The sequence below is a fragment of the Diaphorina citri genome, unplaced genomic scaffold (genome assembly GCF_000475195.1).
Source record: "Diaphorina citri unplaced genomic scaffold, Diaci psyllid genome assembly version 1.1 scaffold1913, whole genome shotgun sequence".
NCBI classification, from domain to species: domain Eukaryota; kingdom Metazoa; phylum Arthropoda; class Insecta; order Hemiptera; family Psyllidae; genus Diaphorina; species Diaphorina citri.
Window position 1 is genome coordinate 1 of NW_007379339.1, and position 25,317 is coordinate 25,317.

Below are 25,317 nucleotides of genomic sequence, written 5' to 3' on the forward strand. Positions count from 1 at the left end.
CATTCTCTTACCTTCCAATCTCTGTTTATCTTCTCCAGTAACAGCTAATACAATGGCCACAGATTGATTCACATTGCTATCCATTCTCTTACCTTCCAATCTCTGTTTATCTTCTCCAGTAACAGCTAATACAATGGCCACAGATTGATTCACATTGCTGTCCAGGGTGTTGAAGTGAATCGTCTTCAGAAACTCGTCTTCCCTCATGAATCCTTTCAGTGGACTCGACCACCCTGTAAAAGAAGAAAAAAAATCATTGATAAATGGTCATGGTGCTAATTTCCTACAGGGAAATACATAAAAAAAAGTACCAACCTAGTTGTCCATGTTGAAAAAAAGAGATTTGATTAAATTTGCTTTAAAAATGGTTTAGCATAGTTTTTGTGCAAGTAAACTTTATCCCTCTCGTTCTTGGAACGGCTGGCTTTCTCCTATCTTGTTCTCCTTCTCTCTTCGATTTTGGAACGATTAGACCTCCGTTGTTACAGTTCCCTCTGTCGAACCTCTTTAATAATAATTAAGGTTTGTCAGTGTGAAGGGGGGCCCTTTAAGCTGGGAGGGGCCTAGTTCATGAATCTTACCTTCAGCTATAACCTGTACCCATTGTAAATCTATCACTCCAATATCCAGTCTAGTACATTAGGGGGGCCTAGTTCATGAATCTTACCTTCAGCTATAACCTGAACCCATTGTAAATCTATCACTCCAATATCCAGTCTAGGTAACGCCTCTATAAAGAAGAACTGGAAGAAGTTCAAGTACCAAGCCCTGCCACCTGCTAGCCTGTAGTAGTGTAGTATACATACACCTAGTATAGGAAATGCTATTCCTAGATTCCTACGCATAGCTCTTTGGGAGTTACTGCCAAGTTAAAACTGGAACTTGCCAGCCTGGTTTAGTTAGCTTGGAGGGTAGCTTTGTGAGATTTTAGGCGCTAGGTTGTGGGTTCGATCCCTGCCCGGGGCGGAAAAAAAGATAGCAAGAGAAAGCCAGCCGTTTCAAGACCTAACTGCTAAAGTCCTATCATTCCAAAAGTGAAGAGAGAAGGAAGAACCAGGATAGGAGAAAGCTAGCTCTTGAGAAAACGAACCTTATCTATTTAGGGTATAACATCCACCCCGGGTGGGATTCGAACCCGCGGCCTAGCGCTTACAAGGGAGACACGCTACCAACCAAGCTAACTAGGCTGGCTACTTTAAGACTCGAGGGATCAAAATTTCCCTATCCATTACACTAATAGGTAATAGCCCATTAGTGAAAACTCCGATTAAGTTACTCGTAAAGCCCGCTATTTGATTATGTTTGATTGTATTCAGCAGTATTAATCTTGATGTATGCACATCTCATTGTTATTCTAGTGACAATGTGACAATTCATTCATTTTATATTCCTAGTAATTGCCATTGTTTATATTCCTTGTAATTGCAATAGAACAGTTGCGCTTACTTGGGTGATGTTTCAAAGTCATAGAGCAGGAAAAATGAGGACCAACGGATTTTTTCTTTTTCTTCTACGACTTCTAGATACCGAGATATATCGATTTAAAAAATATCGGTAAATCGTAAACTTTTACGTCACGGCATACGCTCCCGTAGGCGATGACGTCATAATTCATGACTCCCGCTTCGTTTGTTTGTGCGCAAGCGTTTGAAATCTGACATCACAACTCTTGTTTTCATTAGAACGACAATTAAAAATTGAATTTTCGACCTTTTGAAGTTACTTTTTTGGAGTTTTGACCTCAGATTCGGATTTTTCACAACTTTTTACGTAGGAATCGACCTTTTAATAATAATATTTTCCCAATTGCAACTCCTCCATTGTATTATGACGATTGTAGTTGTATCGTGATTGCCATTTTTACCATCATCCTAAACCACAGTGCTTGTAATTATCATTTTTATTAACAAGACATAATATTAAACGGTGCTCAATTATAGACAATTGTTTTTTTTTTTTTTTTAAGAGGTTGACAGAGGGACAAGTTGTGAGGCTAGATGTGCCAAGTACGAATTCAACTGGTGTTTTTGAAGGAAGAGTCAGAAAACATAAAGTGTTTGAATTAAGCGATGCCTTGATTAGTAATGGGTTCTTGCAAGCTAATAAGGATGGAAAAGAACGCCTCGGTCTAATCCTGCCTCTTTCTTTAGCAAGGGAAATTTCAGGCTGGTATCCTCTCTGTTTAAAGTCCCCCAGCCAGTCAGCTGGCATACTCCCTGCTTAAAGTCCCTCAGCCAGCTTAAAGTAAAAAAGTTAAAATTATTGTTATCACCGTATTAAGACTAAAGTGTGACCTGAACGGATGGTAGGAATCGGGCGTCAGGAAGCTCGTTCACTATTCCATGATCTTTAATAATATTTTCTTCTTTTTTTTTTGAACCTTTCGGACGAAAAAGTTCAAACAATCGTGACGTCACGTCAGCTTGGTTGGTAGCGCGACTGGCTTAAAAGCGCTAGGCCGCGGGGACGGATTTTATCCTGAACCAATAAGGTTCGTTCTCGGAACGGCTGGCTCTCTCCTATCCTGTCTTCCTTCTCTCTTCGATTTCGGGACGATAAGACCATAGCAGTTACAGTTCCCTCTATCAAACCCAACAACAACTTACCTGTCTGGCTGGTATAAGTCCTTTAGCGGCAATCATATCCAGTACACTATTGGCACATTTCTCCACAGGAACATTTACAGTTTCCAGAATAAGGTCTGGATTCTTAGGAGCCTCGTATGGTTGTGATACGCCCGTGAAAGACTTGATTTTGCCTGCAAATGAGAGATAAGGTTTTAAACAACATCTTTAATTGGGCAACTATAAACAGGAAGGACCTGGTCTGGCTAGGAGACTTTAAACAGGGAGGCAGAATACCAGCATGAAATTTTCCTAGAAATAGCAAAGGTTGAGTTTGAAGGGTATCCACTCTTCAAATCCAATCAAATCAAATATATTTATTTAATGTATATCAATATAAGTTATTGTTTACACAGGTCAAGATAAAAATGAAATAAACAAAATATATAGAAATACAAATATACAAAATAGTTTAAAATTGTAAAAGTAAGAGACAGAGTAAGAGACTTGAAATTTTGTAGCCAAAACCAAATGTCAGCCCAAAGCAATCGCCGAAGGGCTGACTTAAGAGGTTGACGATAAACGCCGTCCCCGTCTGAATTTGGGAAAGGCGAAGGAGGGGTAGAGAATTTCAAAGGCTTAATGCCTATGAATTTACACCAGCCAGTAAGGTACTACTATTATTGTGGTCAACTTCTCAAACAATGTTCAGGACAAAATTTCATACCTCGGCTGGGATTGAACCCATGCCCTCCTGATTACCAGACTTGAACACTACCACCATCGAGGTACAATTCGGGAAATTTCTTAGGAATCGAACTCGAGACCCTCTACATGGCAAACGAGTGCTTTACCTCTGTATCAACCGTGCCCCTTAATTATTGTTATCAACAGGTAATTGTGCTGAGTTAAGATTAATTATCATTCAAAATGTACATTAACAAATACTCTGGTACTCTAATATCATAAGTTAGTATGCAGATAGCAATCTTTTAATATTAAGACTTCAGATATAACAATCTATGAATATTGAGATTTTAGATGCCAATCTTTCTTATAAGGCAAAGTCCAAGATCAAATTGGTATCGACTATTGATACTTAAGAAGAACCTTGTATAGTGTCTTTGCATAGGAGTGACATGGCCAAATATGAACCCCTACGAAATGACTTGTACATAATACAAACATTAAGGACTGTACATATGTAATTCTAACATAATAAATTATACCTACATAATACCAACATTATTAGGACTGGCATGGTCAAATATTTCTACATAAAATCGTTGTACATAGTACATACCAACATTATGGATTGGACAAGAATCAAACCTATGCAAATGATCGACATTTAAATATTATACGTACAAATTCCAATGGACACTTGAAGGTTGGGCAGGATGTTTCTTTCAGGGGCAGTCAGGAGGCGTGTTTCAATGGATCAGTTGCGCTTACTTGGGTGGTGTTTCAAAGTCATAGAGCAGGAAAAATGAGGACCAACGGAATTTTTCTTTTTCTTCTAGAAATAGCAAAGGTCGAGTTTGAAGGGCATCCACTCTTGAAATTTTGTAGCCAAAACTAAATGTCAGCCCAAAGCAATCGCCGAAGGGCTGACTTAGAGGTTGACGATAAACGTCGACCCCGTCTGAATTTGGGAAAGGGAGGGAGAAAGAGAGAGAGAGGGGTAGAGAATTTCTCCTCCCTGTTTAAAGGCGAAGGAGGGGTAGAGAATTCCAAAGGCTTAATAATGCCTATGAATTTACACCAGCCAGTAAGGTACTACTATTATTGTGGTCAACTTCTCAAACAATGTCCAGGACAAAATTCCATATCTCGGCTGGGATTGAACCCATGCCCTCCTGATTACCAGACTTGAACACTACCACCATCGAGGTACAATTCGGGAAATTTCTTAATTTTCCTACAGTAACACTTGGTTTTGCCTTTTCACTCACCTTCTCTCGCCTTCTTATAGTGCCCTTTCACGTCTCTCTGTTCACATATCTCCACGGGCGTGTTGACAAATACCTCGAAGAACTCCAGGTTGGCATTGCGATGGATTTCACGGGCGCGATCTCTGGCGGCCGCGGTCGGAGATACGAAACTGCACAGAGCGATGAACCCGCACTCTGCGAACATTTTGGCACACTAGGGAGGGAAAGGGATAGAATTAGAAACGTGTCGAGAGTTATGGTGGATTTCAACTTCGTGAAGATTCGAGTAAAATTTCAGAAGAACAACGGCCTATGTGTAAAGTTTTTGCCTCGGGGCAGGGTGTTTTTGCATGCAAGAGAAAGGGATAGAATTAGAAATGTGTCGAGAGTTATGGTGGATTTCATCGATGACTTAATGAGAGATTTCACTAATGGGAGAATTTTTAATAATCCAAAAAGGAGTGTAAATGATCCAAATATGTAGTAGTTTTTAGTGATAAAAAAAACTCCTGATTAGATCATTGAAAATTCCCCCATTAGTGAAATCTCTGCTTAAGTCATTGGTGAAATCCACCATTAGAGAGTTATACAAAAAAGAACTACTCTTTTTACTTCAGTGAACTATTTCAGTCAGTGAACCAGATCCTAACAATGTAAACATTTTGGAGGCGAAAAGGGATGGATTAGAGATGCGTCGAGAGTGAGTTAGTCCCACTAATGATTCATATTGAAATTCAGGCCCATATGAAGAAATGTATCAAGGGTGAGTGAGTGAGTTATAAAAAAAGAACTACTCTTTTCGGTGAACTACTTCTCAGTTAATGTGTTAGATCCTAATATGTAATGCAATCATCTCATTACACTGGTAAAGCAGCCACTGGTCGCTACTCGATAAAAGTAGCTACTAAATTGTCCTCACGAGGCTGAGTGCACCCGGAACTCCAAGCATAAGGCCGAAAAAACTTCGACCCCACCGGGAATTGAACCTAGGACCTCCGGCGTGCCAGCCTAGTGTGATACCCACTCGGACGCTGCCTAAATATATCATCAAACCTTAAGTCGACCGACCTACAGAAAGACCTACTGTCCGTAGAGTTAAAGCGCTTTAAAGAAAAAAAAATCTCAAGTCGTTCCAGAGGTCGACTGTGAACAAAGCCTCTCCACCATGTTCCGTGAACTTTTCTTCGTATAAAAAAGTAGTTTTCAATTATCACTTACCTCAGCAGCGCGCCGCACATTCTCATTTCTATCCTCCTCACTGAAGGCCAGGTTCGCGTTGATACCATTGCGTAGATTATCCCCGTCCAACGCATACGCTGGTATACCCTGCGCTATCAGATAGGATTCTATCTGGAAACTAATCGAGGTTTTGCCCGCCCCGGATAGACCTGGAAACAGTAAGCAGATGTTTGATTGCTACGAAATAAAAACGCCGCGGCTGTGAAACTCTTATCTTTGAAAGAAAAATAATAATAAACCTGAAAATAATAGGATGTAATGTCACGGTATAGCCTTGGTGGCGTAGTGGTCGAGACGCTCGCCTGGTTTAACAGGAGGGCGTGGGTTCAATCCCAGCCGAGGTATGGAATTTTGTCTTCATGGCTAAGAAGTTTTCTTGGTTGTTTGATTACTACGAAATAAAAACGGCGCGGCAGTGAAACTCTTATCTTTGAAAGAAAAATAATAATAAACCTGAAAATAATAGGATGTGATGTCACTGTATAGCCTTGGTGGTGTAGTGGTCAAGACGCTCGCCTGGTTTAACAGGAGGGCGTGGGTTCAATCCCAGCCGAGGTATGGAATTTTGTCTTCATGGCTAAGAAGTTTTCTTGGTCTACCTACATTTACAGAATTTACACATTATTAAATGATTTGAAAATTGTCCCGCTGAAAAATGTAAGGGATATACACTGAGAGGGGAAAATGTGATCTTCTCACACGTGCCTCTAACCAAGACTTATAATTATCAACTGCATCTTCTTACAATATCGTCGCGGCCGAAATAACATGGCCTAAGTCCGTTCGAGATTTCCGTGTTATCTGTGTTTGTAATTCTACACGTTGAGACCAAGTAGTTTTCAGAAATTCCAAAAGAGAGCGCTTACTTATAACGTTTCTTGATTTACCGCCAAATCCACCAATCTGTTTGAGGCTGTGTTTATGTACTGGGCTGAGCTAGGCCATTGTCGGCCTTTAAGCGTGTAAAGTTGGCGGGAAATTCGAAATTTTGATTTTCCCGCTGAAAAATGTAAGGGATATACACTGAGATGGGAAAATGTGATCTTCTCACACGTGCCTCTAACCAAGACTTATAATTATCAACTGCATCTTCTTACATATCGTCGCGGCCGAAATAACATGGCCCAAGTCCGTTCGAGATTTTTGTGTTATCTGTGTTTGTAATTCTACACGTTGAGACCAAGTAGTTTTCAGAAATTCCAAAAGATAGCGCTTACTTATAACGTTTCTTGATTTACCGCCAAATCCACCAATCTGTTTTAGACTAAAAACACCTATCAACACAGTTTTTTTTTTCTAGCTCCTGGTCAGCTCCCATGGCGTAGTGGTCACTGCGCTCGCCTTGCACGCGGGAGACCCGGGTTCGATTCCCGGCGGGGTCAAGAAATTTGTGACAAATGAGCAGTGTGTCTTTCGTAAGATGGACGAGAAGAGACACAATACTTTCCATTTAGGTGCTGGGCAAATATGAGAACAAGAAAGTAAGTAACCCTTTGAAATATTTGCAATCGAAAAACGAGTTGTTTTTTTTCCCAAGATGAGTGTTTCACCGCCGTTTCTATTTCGTAGCAATGATAAGTCTGCTACATTAGACTCATGTGGTCTGTGTCGTAGCATGCCCATCCCGTAGTATGTCTCTCATCACATGGTTCCTTCTGCATGACAAAACAAGCGCGTTACCACAGGGTTAACCGTGTTTTCAAAGCGAATTCTTTGTCGATGATGGACATCAAACCCCGGACCTTTTGCAGGTGTGTGACCACTGGACTGACCGTATCCGTGAATGATGAATGACAATTGAACCGTTCTCCCAACAATAAGAAACAAATGACGTCACTGTCATTTAAAACAACCGTACGTCAAGTGACATTAACACAAAAGAAGATGAAACGAGGTGAACATAAAGAATGAAGATTGATTGGCAATTTACATCACTAGTCCACTACTGAGGGACATAAAGAACTGAAATCTAGTTTAAACTACCAGTGACGAGCATTAAAGCATAAAAATACCAACCGAATTAGTTTGGTAGCTTGGTCCGACTTGGTCAAGAAAAATGACAGAGGGAACTGTAACTGCTAAGGTCCTATCGTCCCGAAAGTGAAGAGAGAAGGAAGAACCAGGATAGGAGAAAGCTAGCTGTTAAGAAAACGAACCTTATCTATTCAGGGTAGGGTATAACATCCACCCTGGGCGGAAATTGAACCCGCGACCCAGCGCTTACAAGGCAGACGCGCTACCCTCCAAGCTAGCTAGGCTGACTGACAAATTTCTACAGTCAGTCTCAGGAATAAGGCCTGGAAGTTTCTTGCGAGACTTTCGAGCCACCCTGTATTCTAGCTATATTTATCACCCATGACTGTTATTGTGCAAGTGATAGTGTAGCTGTCAATTCTCCACTGCTCTTAACATTAAACCTGTCACCACGGAATAGATTAATCATAGGAGAGAATAGAATAGAAAGAATAGAATTATTTCAAGTTAAATTCTATTCTACTTGAGATTTCCAAGTTCTATCCTATTTGAGATAAGTATCAGCTAAATGGCAGCCAGGGTTGAAGTTGGAAATTCATATCTCCTTGGTGGAATCAAAATTAGGACCGATAATGTACTATGCATTATTTTGTTCTGTGTACAAGAATATAAATAAATAAATAAAAATAAAATAATAATATAAGCTTGTCACAAATAGTGTTCCCCAATTATTACACCAAGATAAATTCCATGACTTGACTTGGACTCGAACCACCAACCTCCAGATCCAAAGTCCACCGCGTTAACCACTACACCACTGAGGTGGGTTTCCGATAATAAAATACAGCTACAGTAGAGCATAGATTAAAATGACACCTTGCTTTTATTGCCAAGATGAGTTATTTATTAACTTATTGCATAGTCCTAGGTCCATAAAAAACCATAAGCATCAATAAATGACTAATGGAAATATGGAAATTCTGGAACGTGTGGCATATCGCCAAGAAAAAACAAATTGTGAGGCTAGAAATGCCAAGTAAGAATTCAACCGGTGTTTTTGAAGGAAGAGTCAGGAAACATAAATAGTGGATTTCACCAACGACCTAATGAGAGATTTAATTAATGGGAGAATTTTTAATCATCCAAAAGGATGTTTTAATAATCTAAGAAGGAGTTTTTAATCATCCAAAACAGAGTTTTCAGTGATCCAAAAAGGAGGAGTTTTTAAAAACTCCTGTTTGGATCATGAAAAACTCCTTTTTTTATCATTGAAAATTCTCCCATTAGTTAAATCTCTCATTAAGTCGTTGGTGAAATCCACCAAAAGTGTTTGAATTAAGCGATGCCTTGATTAGTAATGGGTTCTTGCAAGCTAATAAGGATGGAAAAGAACGCCTCGGTCTAATCCTGTCCCTTTCTTTACCAAGGGAAATTTCAGGCTGTGGTATCCTCCCTGTTTAATGTCCCCCAGCCAGACTAAGCTGGCATACTCCCTCCTTAAAGTCCCTCAGCCAGCTTAAAGTAAAAAAGTTAAAATTATTGGTATTACCGTATTAAGACTAAAGTGTGACCTGAACGGATGGTAGGAATCGGGCGTCAGGAAGCTAGTTCACTATTCCATAATCTTTAACCCCCAAAAAATACCACTTCGTGGCATAAAAAAGACCCCGCCAAGTCGTTCCTCCCAAAATAAATCAAGTGCCACAAAAAATAAACAAAACTCCATCCCACCCCAAAAAAGATTAGAAATCAATTTTGTACCCCGCCTTTTATTCACTTCATAATCTGTGTCCTCCTACTTCACGTAGTACCTACCTTTCTTTCCCCTCATTGCACTCCACTTTCCTCTAATATCACTTCTGCTTCACTGCATTGGCGGCGTGCCACCTACCTCTCTTTCCCCTCATTGCACTCCTCTTTCATCTAATCTCACTTCTGCTTCACTGCATTGGCGGCGTGCCACCTACCTCTCTTTCCCCTCATTGCACTCCTCTTTCATCTAATCTCACTTCTGCTTCACTGCATTGGCGGCGTGCCACCTACCTCTCTTTCCCCTCATTGCACTCCTCTTTCATCTAATCTCACTTCTGCTTCACTGCATTGGCGGCGTGCCACCTACCTCTCTTTCCCCTCATTGCACTCCTCTTTCATCTAATCTCACTTCTGCTTCACTGCATTGGCGGCGTGCCACCTACCTTGCAATGCTTTAAAAATAAATTGATGGCACGCCGCCAATGCAGTGAAGCAGAAGTAATATTAGAGAAAGAGGAGTGCCCGGTTAGAGATATTGTAAAAGTTAGGTTAAAAGAACACTCAAATAAGTATCATTCAATAGGATAAGGAAAGTCGTGTGATGTTCACACCAGATTTTTCAACCCAATAACACTCCCTTTCTTTTCGGACCTTGACCAAATTGAAACACGCCCCCTGCCTGCCCCTGAAACAAACATCCTGCCCAACCTTCAAGTGTCCATTGGAATTTGTACGTCTAATATTTAAATGGTCGATCATTTGCATAGGTTTGATTCTTGTCCAATCCATAATGTTGGTATTGGTATGTACTATGTACAACGATTTTATGTAGAGATATTTGACCATGCCAGTCCTAATAATGTTGGTATTATGTAGGTATCATTTATTATGTTAGAATTACATATGTACAATCCTTAATGTTTGTATTATGTACAAGTCATTTCGTAGGGGTTCATATTTGGCCATGTCAGTCCTATCCGAAGACAATACAAGGTTCTTCTTAAGTATCGATAGTCGATACCAATTTGATCTTGGACTTTGCCTTATAAGAAAGATTGGCATCTAAATCTTAATATTCATAGATTGGTATCTGAAGTCTTAACATTAAAAGATTGCTATGAAATTACATATGTACAATCCTTAATGGTTGTATTATGTACAAGTCATTTCGTAGGGGTTCATATTTGGCCATGTCAGTCCCATTCGAAGACAATGCAAGGTTCTTCTTAAGTATCGATAGTCGACACCAATTTGATCTTGGACTTTGCCTTATAAGAAAGATTGGCATCTAAAATCTTAATATTCATAGATTGGTATCTAAAGTCTTAATATTAAAAGATTGTTATCTGCATACTAACTTATGATATTAGATTGATATTAGAGCACCAGAATATTTGTTAATGTACACTTATGATATTAGAGCACCAGAGTATTTGTACATTTTGAATGATAATTAATCTTAACTCAGCACAATTACCTGTTGGTAACAATAATGAAGGGGCACGGTTGATACAGAGGTAAAGCACTCGTTTCCCATGTAGAGGGTCTCGAGTTCGATTCCCACAATCGACAAAATTGTGCTTAAATAATCCTAAATCCCCCCCCCCAAAAAAAGAAACTATAAAAACTCCACAAGGATGTAAAATATTTAAAAGGTTAGAACTTTTAAGGGTATACACAACACTTGGTAAAACAAATTAAAATCAATAGGGGAAAGGAAAAACAGATCGCTTTTTTTAAAATTTAAACCAATCCTGAGATATGATCAATTTTTGATCGCTAAAATCTCCATAAGAAATATAGCCAGTGCAGAGACTGCGGGAGAGAAATGTTCCGCTCTCGACCAACATTTTGAGTTTAGTTTATGTTTTTAGTTTGATAACTATGCAGCTAATAGGGAGCGCGCAGCGCGACCATATTTTTTATTATTTTCTACAAGTTTGGCCATACCTCGGGATGAACTAGCAGGATTCCGGAGCGAAGCGACGGAATTCAGCTAGTATTTCATAAAATTCTTGGTACAGAGGGTTCAATTCCTTTTCTTTTTTTCCCCAGGTTGCCAAACCTATTCGCACACATTCCAAGCGGCAATTCATGCAACATGGCAAACACTAGCGCTGGTGGTGGTGCAAAACAAAAATATTGTAAAACAAAAAAAAAGCGATCTGTTTTTCCTTTCCCCTATTGAGTAAAATATTTCATAAAATTCTTGGTACAGAGAGTTCAATTCCTTTCCTTTTTTTCCCCAGGTTGCCAAACCTATTCGCACACATTCCAAGCGGCAATTCATGCAACATGGCAAACACTAGCGCTGCTGGTGGTGATTCTCCCAAAGCTAAAGATGTTCCTCTGCAGTATCATCACGTGACGAGAGAGAAGAGACGGAAACTTTGGAATAATAAGAGTCAGGGCTGCACCGTGTGGTTTACAGGTAAGGGAAACATTAAATAAAAAGAAAATAGGAAGCCAGCCTAGTTAGCTAAGTTGGTAGCGCGTCTGCCTTGTAAGCGCTAGGCCGCGGGTTCGATTCCCGCCCGGGGCGGATTTTGTCCTGATGGGATGATGTTCGTAGTGTGGTTTACAGGTAAGGGAAACATTAAATAATAACAAAATAGGAAGCCAGCCTAGTTAGCTTAGTTGGTAGCGCGTCTGCCTTGTAAGCGCTAGGCCGCGGGTTCGAATCCCACCCGGGGTGGATGTTATACCCTACCCTAAATAGATAAGGTTCGTTTTCTAAACAGCTAGCGTTCTCCTATCCTGGTTCTTCCTTCTCTCTTCACTTTCCGGACGATAGGACCTTAGCAGTTAGGTCTTGAAACGGCTGGCTTTCTCTTGCTATCTTTTTTCCGCCCCCGGGCAGGAATCGAACCCGCAACCTAGCGCCTAAAATCTCACAAAGCTACCCTCCAAGCTAACTAAACCAGACTGGCAAGTTCCAGTTTTAACTTGGCGGTAACTCCTAAAGACTATGCGTAGGAATCTAGGAATAGCATTTCCTATACTAGGTGTATGCATACTACACTATTACAGGCTAGCAGGTGGCAGGGCTTGGTACTTGAACTTCTTCCAGTTCTTGTTTATGACCAAGGAAGATACTACCACATTACTACAAAGTGGCATGAGATAAAACTACTACAACACACTGGCATGAGATACAACTACAATGTAATTAGTTCCCGACCTTCACTAATGTAGATTTGAGTATACCTTCAAAATGTAATGAAGATTCGTACACAGCTTCAATAGAACGGAGTACATGATTTCGTAAAATTTCAATAGGATGAAGTACATACATAATTTAGTATAAGTTCAATATGCAGTACAAGCTCAATAGCATGGAGTACATAATTTCGTAAAATTTCAATAGGAAGAAGTACATACATAATTAAGTATAAGTTCAATATGTAGTACAAGTTCAATAGGACGAAGTACATGACTTAGTAAAACTTCAATAGCATGTAGTAATTGTAGTACATGGTTTAGTATAACTAACGGAGTACATGACTTAGTAAAACTTCAATAGGAAGAAGTACATAATTTCAATATGTAGTACGTACAAGCTCAATAGCATGGAGTACATAATTTCGTAAAATTTCAATAGGATGAAGTACATACATAATTTAGTATAAGTTCAATATGTAGTACAAGTTCAATAGGATGAAGTACATGACTTAGTAAAACTTCAATAGCATGTAGTAATTGTAGTACATGGTTTAGTATAACGATTTCGTAAAATTTCAATAGGATGAAGTACATACATCATTTAGTACAAGTTCAATATGTAGTACAAGCTCAATAGCATGGAGTACATGATTTCGTAAAATTTCAATAGGATGAAGTACATACATCATTTAGAATAAGTTCAATATGTAGTACAAGCTCAATAGCACGGAGTACATGTTTTCGTAAAATTTCAATAGGATGAAGCACATACATCATTTAGTATAATTTCAATATGCAGTACAAGCTCAATAGCATGGTCAGCATGGAGTACATAATTTAGTAAAATTTCAATAGGAAGAAGTACATACATCTTATATTATAAGAACAAGATCCATTCACTCATTCACAGTTCACATTTCATAGTTCACACACTGATCGCTCTATCTCGAGAGTTTTTGCAGAAACTTAGCATAATATGACGTATGAGCGTAGCGCAACAAAGGCAATAGGCATAGTAACATCATTTGGTAAGGTTTGGTGAGTTTGGGTTATTTCTGAGTGAAAAACACCATAGTAATATCTTTGGGTAAGTTTTAGTAAGTTCGGGTGGTTTCCGAGTGAAAAAATACCATAATAACATCATTGTGTAAGTTTTAGTAAGTTCGGGTCATTCCCGAGTTTAAAATACCATAGTAACATCATTGGGTAAGAATTTTGTCCTGAACATTGTTTGAGAATTTGACCACAATAATAGTAGTAGGTACCTTACTGCTGGTGTAAATTCATAGGCATTATTAAGGCTTTGGAATTCTCTACCCCTCCTTCGCCTTTCCCAAATTCAGACGGGGTCGGCGTTTATCGTCAACCTCTAAGTCAGCCCTTCGGCGATTGCTTTGGGCTGACATTTAGTTTTGGCTACAAATTTTCAAGAGTGGATGCCCTTCAATTCAAACTCGACCTTTGCTATTTCTTTAACAAGGAAAATTTCATGCTGGTATTCTGCCTCCCTGTTTAAAGTCTCCTAGCCAGACCAGGTCCTTCCTGTTTATAGTTGCCCAATTAAAGATGTTGTTTAAACCTTATCTCTCATTTGCAGGCAAAATAAAGTCATTCACGGGTGTATCACAACCATACGAGGCTCCAAAGAATCCAGACCTGATTCTAGAAACTGTCAATGTTCCTGTGGAGAAATGTGCCAACAGTGTACTGGATATGATTGCCGCCAAAGGACTTATACCAGCCAGACAGGTAAGAGAGTACAATATTCCCGGCTAGACAAGAATATTCCCGGCCAGATAGGTGAGTATCCAGACCAGGAAACTGTTAATGTTCCTGTGGAGAAATGTGCCAACAGTGTACTGGATTTGATTGCCGTCAAAGGACTTATACCAGCCAGACAGGTAAGTTGTTGTTGGGTTTGATAGAGGGAACTGTAACTGCTGAGGTCTTATCGTCCCGAAATCGAAGAGAGAAGGAAGACAGGATAGGAGAGAGCCAGCCGTTCCGAGAACGAACATTATCCGTTCCGGATAAAATCCGCCCCGGGCGGGAATCGAACCCGCGGCCTAGCGCTTTTAAGCCAGTCGCGCTACCAACCAAGCTGACGTGACGTCACGATTGTTTGAACTTTTTCATCCGAAAGGCAAATAAAAAATGAATTTTCCACCTTTAAAGATTTTTATTTTTTTCTTTTTTCGAAGTTTTGAATTTTCCGCAACTTTTTGCGTAGGGATCGATCGACCTCCTATTTTTAGTCCGTCCTTCCTTTATTATTACAATAGTAATAAAAAGGTATAAGGGACGGACTATTGTATTCGCTTCCGTGTCGTCTGTCTGTCTGTCACTCTGTCTGTTCCCATAGAAGGACTTATCCAAACCTGGTCGACCTATATATCAAATTAAAGGTCTTTTTACCAGGAACAGGAAAATGGTGGTGCAAATTTTGTCCAGAAAACCATAAAGCCAAAAAAATTGGTTTTTGGGGGATTTTTTCACATTTTCTCACACAAATGAGCTCTGATCTCGAAATTTGTCGCGACGACCTATGAACTCAAAGCGAGAAAGCTTTTTGACACTTCAGTCGATCATTTAAGACCGGTTTTAGCGTTACCTATGTTAAGCTACGCCGAGGAAGGCCAATAAATGTGGGTGGGTGACTTAAACATTATATTGGGAATAAAGGGAGAACGGGCTCTAGTCTTGATTTTAAATCATTACATGAAAGTAAAATCGAAAAATCAAGTCAAGAATAATAATAAACTGAATATTAAACAAATTAGGTAGGTACATAGGTACTGATTTTCTTTAATCACGATCGAATAAACTACGGGCAACAAATTAGGTAGGTACATAGGTACTGATTTTCTTTACCCACGATCGAATAAACTACGGGCTAAAAAATTCCCGGAGGGACGGACCCAGCTTGTTTAATATTATTACCCATACGGATCGAATTTCTTTTTAAACCCAAATGCATAATCCTCTATTTCTCCTTGTTCCAGGCCAACGTGGCAACACCGCTCACGATCAACAACAACATTATCGATGACGGCAACACTGTACAGAATGACATCATAGAAGAGCAATATGTTAGTCATAATGATGCTTATGTAGAGGCGTTACCTAGACTGGATATTGGAGTGATAGATTTACAATGGGTTCAGGTTATAGCTGAAGGTAAGATTCATGAACTAGGCCCTTCCGAGCTTAAAGGGCCCCCCTTCACACTGACAAACCTTAATTATTAAAGAGGTTTGACAGAGGGAACTGTAACAATGGAGGTCTAATCGTTCCAAAAGCGAAGAGAGAAGGAGGACAAGATGAGAAAGCCAGCCGTTCCGAGAACGAGAGGGATAAAGTTTACTTGCACTAAAACTATGCTGAGGGGCCTAAACATGCTAAACTATTTTTTAAAGCAAATTCAATCCAATCTCTTTTTTTCAACATGGACAACTAGGTAGGTACTTTTTTTTATGTATTTCCCTGTAGGAAATTAGCACCATGACCATTTATCAATGATTTTTTTCTTCTTTTACAGGGTGGTCGAGTCCACTGAAAGGATTCATGAGGGAAGACGAGTTTCTGAAGACGATTCACTTCAACACTCTGGATAGCCATGTAAATCAATCTGTGGCCATTGTATTAGCTGTTACTGGAGAAGATAAACAGAGATTGGAAGGTAAGATTAATTTAAATTTGTGAGCGTCCAATTTTCAAGAAATAAAATTGTCAAGGCATGTCCCTGGAAAAGCATAAAACATTTCATCGCTCTACGACTAACCGTTCTCAAGATATTTTGTATAGGCCGGTAGGCACTTCAAACGCGAACTCTTGACGTTCGCGCTCCTCCCGGCACGCTTGATACAATAATTATTGTTTAATCTTACAGTAACTTTTCTATTTTCCTTATCACAATTACTTTCACAATGTCTCTACTACTACCTATCTTTACCTGTTGTATTTTATTTTATTGTCATTCTCTACTACCACCTATTAATTTACATTTACCCTTTTTTTTCTAGTTAGGCAAGGTCTTTTTACTGAATTGTTAATTGTATGTATTATTCTTTAACCCATTAAATATACGAGACCTTGTTTAGACTGCTGGGGTAAAGGGACTTTTCAGTCCTATTAGCTAGAAAAAAAAACTGTGTTGATAGGTGTTTTTAGTCTAACGGTGTGTTTATGTACCGGGCTAGGATGAGCTCGGACGACGTGAGATAGCTGTCCCGGCGGCAATTTTTAAACACCCTGGATAGCCATGTAAATCAATCTGTGGCCATTGTATTAGCTGTTACTGGAGAAGACAAAGAAAGATTAGAAGGTAAAAGCAATTGGAATTAGAGGGATCTGACGATAAAACTATAAATTATTATATTTAATGAACTCCCCATCCGTGGCACAAGCTCCGGCTTTTACGGATGGGTATACCATTTGTTGAATTTTCATTTAATTGAGAGATACCGAAAAACTAATAAATGGAAACTTCATGAATAAAAAATTAAATAAATTTTTACGACATTTTATGCATTTAACATACTTTATCTAGCATCATTCCAGAGGGCAACGTGCTCATGATGCTCGAGCAATTGTCCCTTCGGGTGGCCAGAGAAATTTTCTGGACCACATTATTATAGCCCCAACGGGAATATTTATCTCTTAACAGTCTTATCCCATGAGAGCCGAGGCCTACATTAAAGTAGCACCAAACTTGACCAAACCCTTCTCTCCCTTTTTCGACACTCAGTCGCTCCACGTCAGAGGACATCTGGGATCTGTCTATTAGTTAGATTGTTAGAAAACAATATTTCCTACCATTTTCACCATTATATTTGACATATTTACTGAGTACCGGTCCGGAGTTAGAAGCGTTTAAATTTCAGCAAGACCAAACGAAAAAAAAAGTTCGGCTTTTATGAGTTAATCCCACCAAATCCCACCATTATTAGTCTATTTGTTGGAAAACAAAAATTTTCCGGAGTTAAAAGCGCTTAAAGTTGAGAAACATAAAACGAAAAAAAGTTCGGCTCTGGGTTAGAAAAAAAAACATATATTTATGTACCTACATTATTTTGTCTTATTTGATTCCCAGGTAACAAGGAGATCGCGCTGTATCAAAATTCGACACCAGTGGCTATCCTCTACTCGCCTGAATTCTACGTCCACCGTAAAGAAGAACGGATAGCCCGTCAGTTCGGCACTACCCCTTTGCCACAAATTTTTAAGGCTGATGGTTTGTTTCATTTGATTCCCAGGTAACAAGGAGATCGCGCTGTATCACAATTCGACACCAGTGGCTATCCTCTACTCGCCTGAATTCTACGTCCACCGTAAAGAAGAACGGATAGCCCGTCAGTTCGGCACTACCCACCCCGGACATCCCTATATTAAACATATCAATGCTAGTGGCGACTGGCTGGTGGGGGGCGAGGTATGTACATGGAATTTTATTCCTCCTAAAAATGGTGCTTAAAAAATAAATAAATGAAATTAATAATGATTAAAAAAAAATGATAAAATTAATAATGATAAAAAAAAATAATGATAAAAAAAGAATAATAACGATAAAAAAAATGATGGAGGGAACTGTAACAACGGAGGTCTTATCGTCCCGAAATCGAAGAAATAAGGAAGACAGGATAGGAGAAAGCCAGCCGTTCCAAAAACGAACATCTGTATATGATGAAGTTCGCCCGAGGCGGGAATCAAACGTAACCTAGCGCTTACAGACATTGATTTATTTGATTATTATAATACTTTATTATTATTTTTCAGCTTAGGAGAAGATCTCTGTATTGTAAAATGTTTTCAAAATGAATCAATACAAGAAAATATGGCCTTACTGTGGCCCATTTTAATATATATCTTAATTTCTGCCTCCAGGTGAAAGCCCTACGTAAAATCCTCTGGTCGGACGGGCTGGATGACTACAGACTGAGTCCTAATCAACTTCGGGCCAAATTCAGAGAGCTAGGCGCGGATGCTGTGTTTGCGTTTCAACTCAGGAACCCAATACACAATGGACACGCTCTATCCTAATCAACTCCGGGCCAAATTCAGAGAGCTAGGCGCGGATGCTGTGTTTGCGTTTCAACTCAGGAACCCAATACACAATGGACACGCTCTACTCATGCAAGATACGAGGAAGAAACTCGAAGCTAAAGGATATAAGAATCCAGTCCTGCTGTTACATCCCTTGGGAGGTAAGGAAGTGTTTCGGTTGGTTGGAAAAGTGCACAAAAAAAACGCCTTTTTTATGTATTTAAAAAATCTGGTGTGAACATCACACGACTTTCCTTATCCTATTGAATGATGCTTATTTGAGTATTGTAAAATGTTTTCAAAATGAATCAATACAAGAAAATATGGCCTGACTGTGCCCCATTTTAATATATATCTTAATTTCTGCCTCCAGGTGAAAGCCCTACGTAAAATCCTCTGGTCAGACGGGCTAGATGACTACAGACTGAGCCCTAATCAACTCCGGGCTAAATTCAGAGAGCTAGGCGCGGATGCTGTGTTTGCGTTTCAACTGAGGAACCCAATACACAATGGGCACGCTCTACTTATGCAAGATACGAGGAAGAAACTTGAAGCTAAAGGATATAAGAATCCAGTCCTGTTGTTACATCCCTTGGGAGGTAAGGAAGTATTTCGTTTGTTTGGAAAAGTGCACAAAAAACGCCTTTTTTTATGTATTTAAAAAATCTGGTGTGAACATCACACGACTTTCCTTATCCTATTGAATGATGCTTATTTGAGTATTATTTTACGCTACCTTTTACCATTATGTATCTCTAACCGTTTAGTCTAGTCGAGTAGTCATTATGGTTGTCATTACCAGTGTAAATTTATGATACGAATAGATAAGAATTATGTAATAGTAAACGGGGCACTAAGTAATTCTGTAATACCCATTTTTTTTTTTATTTTTTTTTATTTTTTTTTTTTTTATTCTTTAGTTCATTTATTTATATGAACTTCCGTGGCGGAGGGTGTATCGCAATTCGATTCCCGATAGGGTCATATTTCTTCCGATTTTGTGCTTGTATTGAGTAGCTACTTAAATCGAGGAGCGACCACTGGCGGCATTACCATTGTAAAAAGATTATTTATCTATTGATTGCAAAGGAGGCATTCAGTAATGATGTGATATCCACAACAATGCTAAAAAATCTGGTGTGAACATCACACGACTTTCCTCATCCTATTGAATGATGCTTATTTTGGGTGTTCTTGTTCCTATAGCCAAACTTTTACAATATCTCTAACCGTTTAGTCGGTATAGCTGAAAACCGCATAAAAAAAAAGGTCGAAAACCGCCAAAAAGCGGTCAATATACCGCCAACCGCAGCACCTATCTCAACCAAACGTTTTTAGTTGCACCCTTAACATATTTGTAAACTACATACCAAATTTCAAGTCTCTAGCTCATACTGTTCCCGAGATATTGTTAAATTACACCGAAAACCGCCAAAAAGCGGTAAAATGGCCGGAACCCAGTCACCCGATTAGCCTGCCGGCACCCTGGTTTTTTTCTCAGTGTGTTTGGCCAACTTTGAAATCTTAAATGAAAACCCCCTGCTTTTGATCCGTCATATCAAAAGCTTTGAAAAATTTGGTACTTTGATACAAGTTTGAGATCAATCCATCCACCAGGGCCTCTTAAATTCTTCATTTTACCATGTTCTTCCGTCAATAGGGCTAGCACCATAACTGGGAAATTTATATTGATGGATCGTTTTCTTACACAACAAGCTGGGTCCGTCCCTCCGGGAATTTTTTAGCCCGTAGTTTATTCGATCGTGATTAGAGAAAATCAGTACCTATGTACCTACCTAATTTGTTTAATATTCAGTTTATTATCATTCTTGATTTGATTTTTCGATTTTACTTTCATGTAATGTTTTAAAATCAAGACTAGAGCCTGTTCTCCCTTTATTCCTTTAAGTCTCCCATCCATTTATTGGCCTTGCTTAACATAGGTGACGTTAAAACCGGTTTTAAAATAACGACTCAAGTGTTATCTAAAACTTTCTCGCTTTAAGTTCATAGGTCATCGCGACAAATTTCAAGATCAGAGCTCATTTGTGTGAGAAAATGTGAAAAAAATCCCCCAAAAACCAGTTTTTTTTTTCTTTTTTTTTGTTTTGTTTTGGCTTTTTGGTAGACTGGAAATTTGGAAAAAATGGACTGGAAAACCGAGAAAAGTCAGGGAATTTTATTTTTCCATTTTGGTAGACACCCTGTTACATATTATAATTCAGCTCCATTATTATTTTTTACCCACCTGAATCAATCAGGGCCAAATAATCATTACCATCCGGTTTCCAGGTGCAATGGCACGCCAAGGCGCGTCGCAATGCAGGCGCCAACTTCTACATCGTGGGCCGCGACCCTGCCGGTGTCCCCCATCCCGATCCGACCCCGTCCCGAGACCTCTACGAGCCTACTCATGGGGCCCGCGTGCTATCTGTTGCTCCTGGCCTCAGCTCACTTACCATATTGCCGTTCAAAGTGGCCGCTTATAACACGGTAAGTTATCCACTCCGCTTATTTTTTTTTATATTTATTTATTTGCAATTTTAACAAATTCACAGTTTACAACATGTTTACAATAACAGATTATACACATGATAATAATACCTACAGTTTAAGCTTATAAATATATAACACGGTAAGTTATCCACTCCGCTTATAACACGGTAAGTTATCCGGTTATTTAGGAAAATATTCCCCTGCGGCGCTGTAATATCCAAATTCAACTTCAATAAGGAGAAATAAATGACGAAAAAAAAAAAAATTGTTGAGAAATAATGAAAAATAAATTAACACAAGGGGAAATTTAAGGGAAATTATTATTTAGGAAAATATTCGCCTGTGGCGCCATAATATTAACCTCTATTACTATGGGGCCCGCGTGCTATCTGTTGCTCCTGGCCTCAGCTCACTTACCATATTGCCGTTCAAAGTGGCCGCCTATAACACGGTAAGTTATGCGGTTATTATCTGGAAAAGATTCGCCTGCGGCGCTATAATATTCTTAATTAATTTCAATTATATAGTAGAAAAAAGTGTCTGAAATCAAGTAGTACTTACCTACCTAATCAAAAACAAACTAAGAAACAAGTCAAAATTACGAGAAATAGTGCCAACCTAGTTAGCCTGCATTGGAAGGTCTAGCTGGCGAAATTAACCTAGCTCTACCCTTTTAATACGGTAAGTTTCCCGGTTATTTAGGAAAATATTCGCCTGCAGCGCTATAATATTAACAGCCTAGTCATTGGTCCCGGGTACTCTGTTGCCCCTGGCCTCAGCTCACTTACCATATTGCCGTTCAAAGTGGCCGCTTATAACACGGTAAGTTATCCGGTTATTTAGGAAAATAGTCGCCTGCGGCGCTATAATTTTAACCTCTACGATCCTACTCATGCGGCCCGGGTACTCTCTGTTGCCCCTGGCCTCAGCTCACTTACCATATTGCCGTTCAAAGTGGCCGCTTATAACACGGTAAGTTATGCGGTTATTATTTGGAAAAGATTCGCCTGCGGCGCTATAATATTCTTAATTAATTTCAATTACATAGTAGAAAAAAGTGTCTAAAATAAAATAGTACTTACCTACCTAATCAAAAACAAACTAAGAAACAAGTCAAAATTTGGCGCTATAATATTAACCTCTACTACTATGGGGCCCGCGTGCTATCCGTTGCCCCTGGCCTCAGCTCACTTACCATATTGCCGTTCAAAGTGGCCGCCTATAACACGGTAAGTTATGCGGTTATTATCTGGAAAAGATTCGCCTGCGGCGCTGTAATATTCTTAATTATTTCAATTACATAGTAGAAAAAAGTGTCTAAAATAAAATAGTACTTACCTACCTAATCAAAAACAAACTAAGAAACAAGTCAAAATTACGAGAAATAGTGCCAACCTAGTTAGCCTGCATTGGAAGGTCTAGCTGGCGAAATTAACCTCTACCCTTTTAACACGGTAAGTTTCCCGGTTATTTAGGAAAATATTCGCCTGCGGCGCTATAATATTAACCTCTACGATCCTACTCATGCGGCCCGGATCCTCTCTGTAGCCCCTGGCCTGAGCTCACTTACCATATTGCCGCTATAATCTTAATGTAAGATTAGGATTTTTTATTTTATTTCTCAAAACATTCTATCCGATCTCAATAAACAATTGAGCTGTCTAAAGCTGTGTGCAGTTGTTTCGAGATTTCCGCCTGGGGTGGATTTCATCCTGAAGGGATTAAATTTGTTCTCGGAACGGCTGGCTTTCTCATATCCTTTCTTTCTTCTCTTCGATTTGCCGGACGATAAGACCTTCGGAATTGTTCCTTCTATCAAATCAACAAAATCAGAAAGAAAAAAAAAAAAAACTTCAATTTACGTTTATTTTTTCAGGTGAATGCGCGCATTATCTTTTCTTTTAAAGCTGTGTGCAGTTGTTTCGAGATTTCCGCCTGGGGTGGATTTCATCCTGAAGGGATAAGATTTGTTCTCGGAACGGCTGGCTTTCTCATATCCTTTCTTTCTTCTCTTCGATTTGCCGGACGATAAGACCTTGGGAATTGTTCCTTCTATCAAATCAACAAAATCAGAAAGAAAAAAAACTACAATTTACGTTTATTTTTTCAGGTGAATGCGCGCATGGAGTTCTTCGATCCGGCGCGCGCCAGTGAGTTTGCGTTCATATCCGGCACTAAGATGCGCAACTATGCACGCTCCGGCGAAACCCCGCCCCCCGGGTTTATGGCTCCGGATGCGTGGAACATATTAGCCGAGTTCTATAACCCTACCAAGTAAGAACGCTGACTGAGCGACTATAAACAGGGAGAAGAACAGCTAACCATAACCAGCCTAGCTAGGTGGTGGTTTTAAAGGGTTCTCTCTGCTTGAGAAGAAGAAGTCCAAGTCCTCACGATGGTTGACTGCGGTTCAGGACGAGCCAGTCCCGGGTTCGATTCCCAGCGGGGTCGAATTTTTGACTCTATCCAATATTGTCCTCACGAGTCTGAGAACATCCCGAAACAACCAGCAGCTCATGTTATCCCAGACGGTCACCCGTCCAGATACCATCCACGCACAACGTTACTTAACTTCAGTGATCTAGAAGCCATTCATGCTCCCCTTTTTACCGAGGGAGGGTGCAATATATTTCCCTTTAAGTATAGGTGTATTTTACCATATAGTTCATTAGAACTGCACAATTTTTCCGCAATAATTTTTTCAAAGTGATTGTTACTGCTCGGGGCCACATTTTGAGATTTTTAATCTAACTGGTTTAATCAATCTAATGGATTAACCCGAATCTAAAATTTAAAGTTAACCCATCAGATTGCTCATTGGCAGGACAAGCGAGTGCTTTTAGTTTACGTTACCGATATCCCAATTTTTAATCTAACTGGTTTAATCAATCTAATGGGTTAACCCGAATCTAAAATTTAAAGTTAACCCATCAGATTGCTCATTGGCAGGACAAGCGAGTGCTTTTAGTTTACGTTACCGATATCCAGATGTTTAATCCCACGGGTTTAATCAATCTAATGGCTTAACCCGAATCTAAAATTTAAAGTTAACCCATCAGATTGCTCATTTGCAGGACAAGCGAGTGCTTTTAGTTTACGTTAAACCGATATCCGACCGAATTTAAACTTAGTTCAAGGGAAACCGATAAAGTTTCAAACCAAATAGGTAAATTGATAAAATCGGTTTAACTTAACCCAAGTATAAACTCAGATTTGCCCCCCCATTAATCTAGTTGGGTTAACATTAAGTTTATTGGCCCCAGGCATACAATGTGTATTTCTGTCCATTTTGTATTCCGAGTATTGATAGGTAAATTGATAAAATCGGTTTAACTTAACCCAAGCATAAACTCAGATTTGGCCCCCCATTAATCTAGTTGGGTTAACATTAAGTTTATTGGCCCCAGGCATACAATGTGTATTTCTGTCCATTTTGTATTCCGAGTATTTCTTGTACATATTTTTATTATTTTTGACTTTTTATTAATTTTTTGTTTCATAAGTTTAGTTATTATCTTGGTGTTATTTTATTTATTATTCCATTGTATGAAATCATGTTTCATTCCTAAGTAGGTGTCCACAGCGGAGCCCTTAGCCTAATCCCGACCCGAGATATTTAGATGAAATAACTTTATTTTAAACAAATTTAAAAATGTTTTACAATCATTACAACGCCTCCAAGCTAAGTGTAATGTAGCCAGTTATTTGGAGTCAGATTTGGTCAGTCTTGCTGTGAGTTTCCAGCGAAATGTAAAATGAAATTTGTTCTCTTTCCAAACATTCTGTATTTTTCATATTTATTACACTAACGTCCCGCTGGAGGACGTTAAGCTGAAACAGTACCAGCCTGTCTGCCAGAGACATTAAAAACACATGGGTAGTCCTCCAGCTGGGAAAGGTTTCGGAATAGATTTAGTTTTGTCGCTATACTAAATCGGTAGGTACCGGACGATTTACGCTGGACTTTCACGTGCGTGATTTCACGAAATACCTCGCGGTAGGTAACCTTTTTTTTTCATAGGTCCTGAACCTATCAAATTTATTTTTAATTTTTATCCGTTCCGTATAGTGCGTAAGTGTGTACTTCAAACAAGTTGACAAAAACTTATTCCATTGAATTCGGAATGACATAAATTAAAAAAAAATCGAAAGTT

General features: G+C 39.3%; 2 protein-coding genes and 1 long non-coding RNA gene across 3 annotated transcripts; 2 read left to right on the forward strand and 1 right to left on the reverse strand.

Moving 5' to 3' along the window:
* Nucleotides 1–11: 11 nt before the first annotated feature.
* LOC103517627 (adenylyl-sulfate kinase-like) lies at nt 12–11,000 on the reverse strand (the record flags this gene model as incomplete). The annotated part of the gene is made up of 5 exons (XM_026829651.1): nt 10,941–11,000; nt 5,717–5,914; nt 4,520–4,712; nt 2,603–2,758; nt 12–233 (listed from the first exon to the last, which is right to left on the reverse strand). Coding segments are annotated over exons 1-5 (829 nt in total), but the record flags the coding sequence as incomplete, so codon positions are not given.
* On the forward strand, nt 3,723–23,891 carry LOC103517628 (bifunctional 3'-phosphoadenosine 5'-phosphosulfate synthase-like). Its single transcript, XM_026829653.1, has 10 exons — nt 3,723–3,768; nt 10,008–10,011; nt 11,713–11,903; nt 14,106–14,374; nt 15,628–15,802; nt 16,164–16,304; nt 17,881–18,056; nt 19,041–19,295; nt 20,942–21,160; nt 23,274–23,891. The coding sequence occupies exons 3-10, from the start codon at nt 11,759–11,761 to the stop codon at nt 23,439–23,441; spliced, it is 1,548 nt and encodes a 515-aa protein (XP_026685454.1). The 5' UTR covers nt 3,723–3,768; nt 10,008–10,011; nt 11,713–11,758; the 3' UTR covers nt 23,442–23,891.
* Nucleotides 23,892–24,146: 255 nt separating this feature from the next.
* On the forward strand, nt 24,147–24,980 carry LOC113470894. Its single transcript, XR_003393791.1, has 2 exons — nt 24,147–24,329; nt 24,474–24,980. It is a non-coding gene; the product is annotated as an uncharacterized LOC113470894 (long non-coding RNA).
* The last annotated feature ends 337 nt before the right edge of the window (nt 24,981–25,317 follow it).

Bases quoted from the DNA above. Each gene is read 5' to 3' on its own strand.
- LOC103517628 (XM_026829653.1), top strand. From the start codon at position 11,759: ATGGCAAACACTAGCGCTGCTGGTGGTGATTCTCCCAAAGCTAAAGAT. The intron at 15,803-16,163 runs GTAAGATTCATG...CTTCTTTTACAG, and splicing joins GGTTCAGGTTATAGCTGAAG to GGTGGTCGAGTCCACTGAAA. The intron at 21,161-23,273 runs GTAAGTTATCCA...TTATTTTTTCAG, and splicing joins AAGTGGCCGCTTATAACACG to GTGAATGCGCGCATGGAGTT.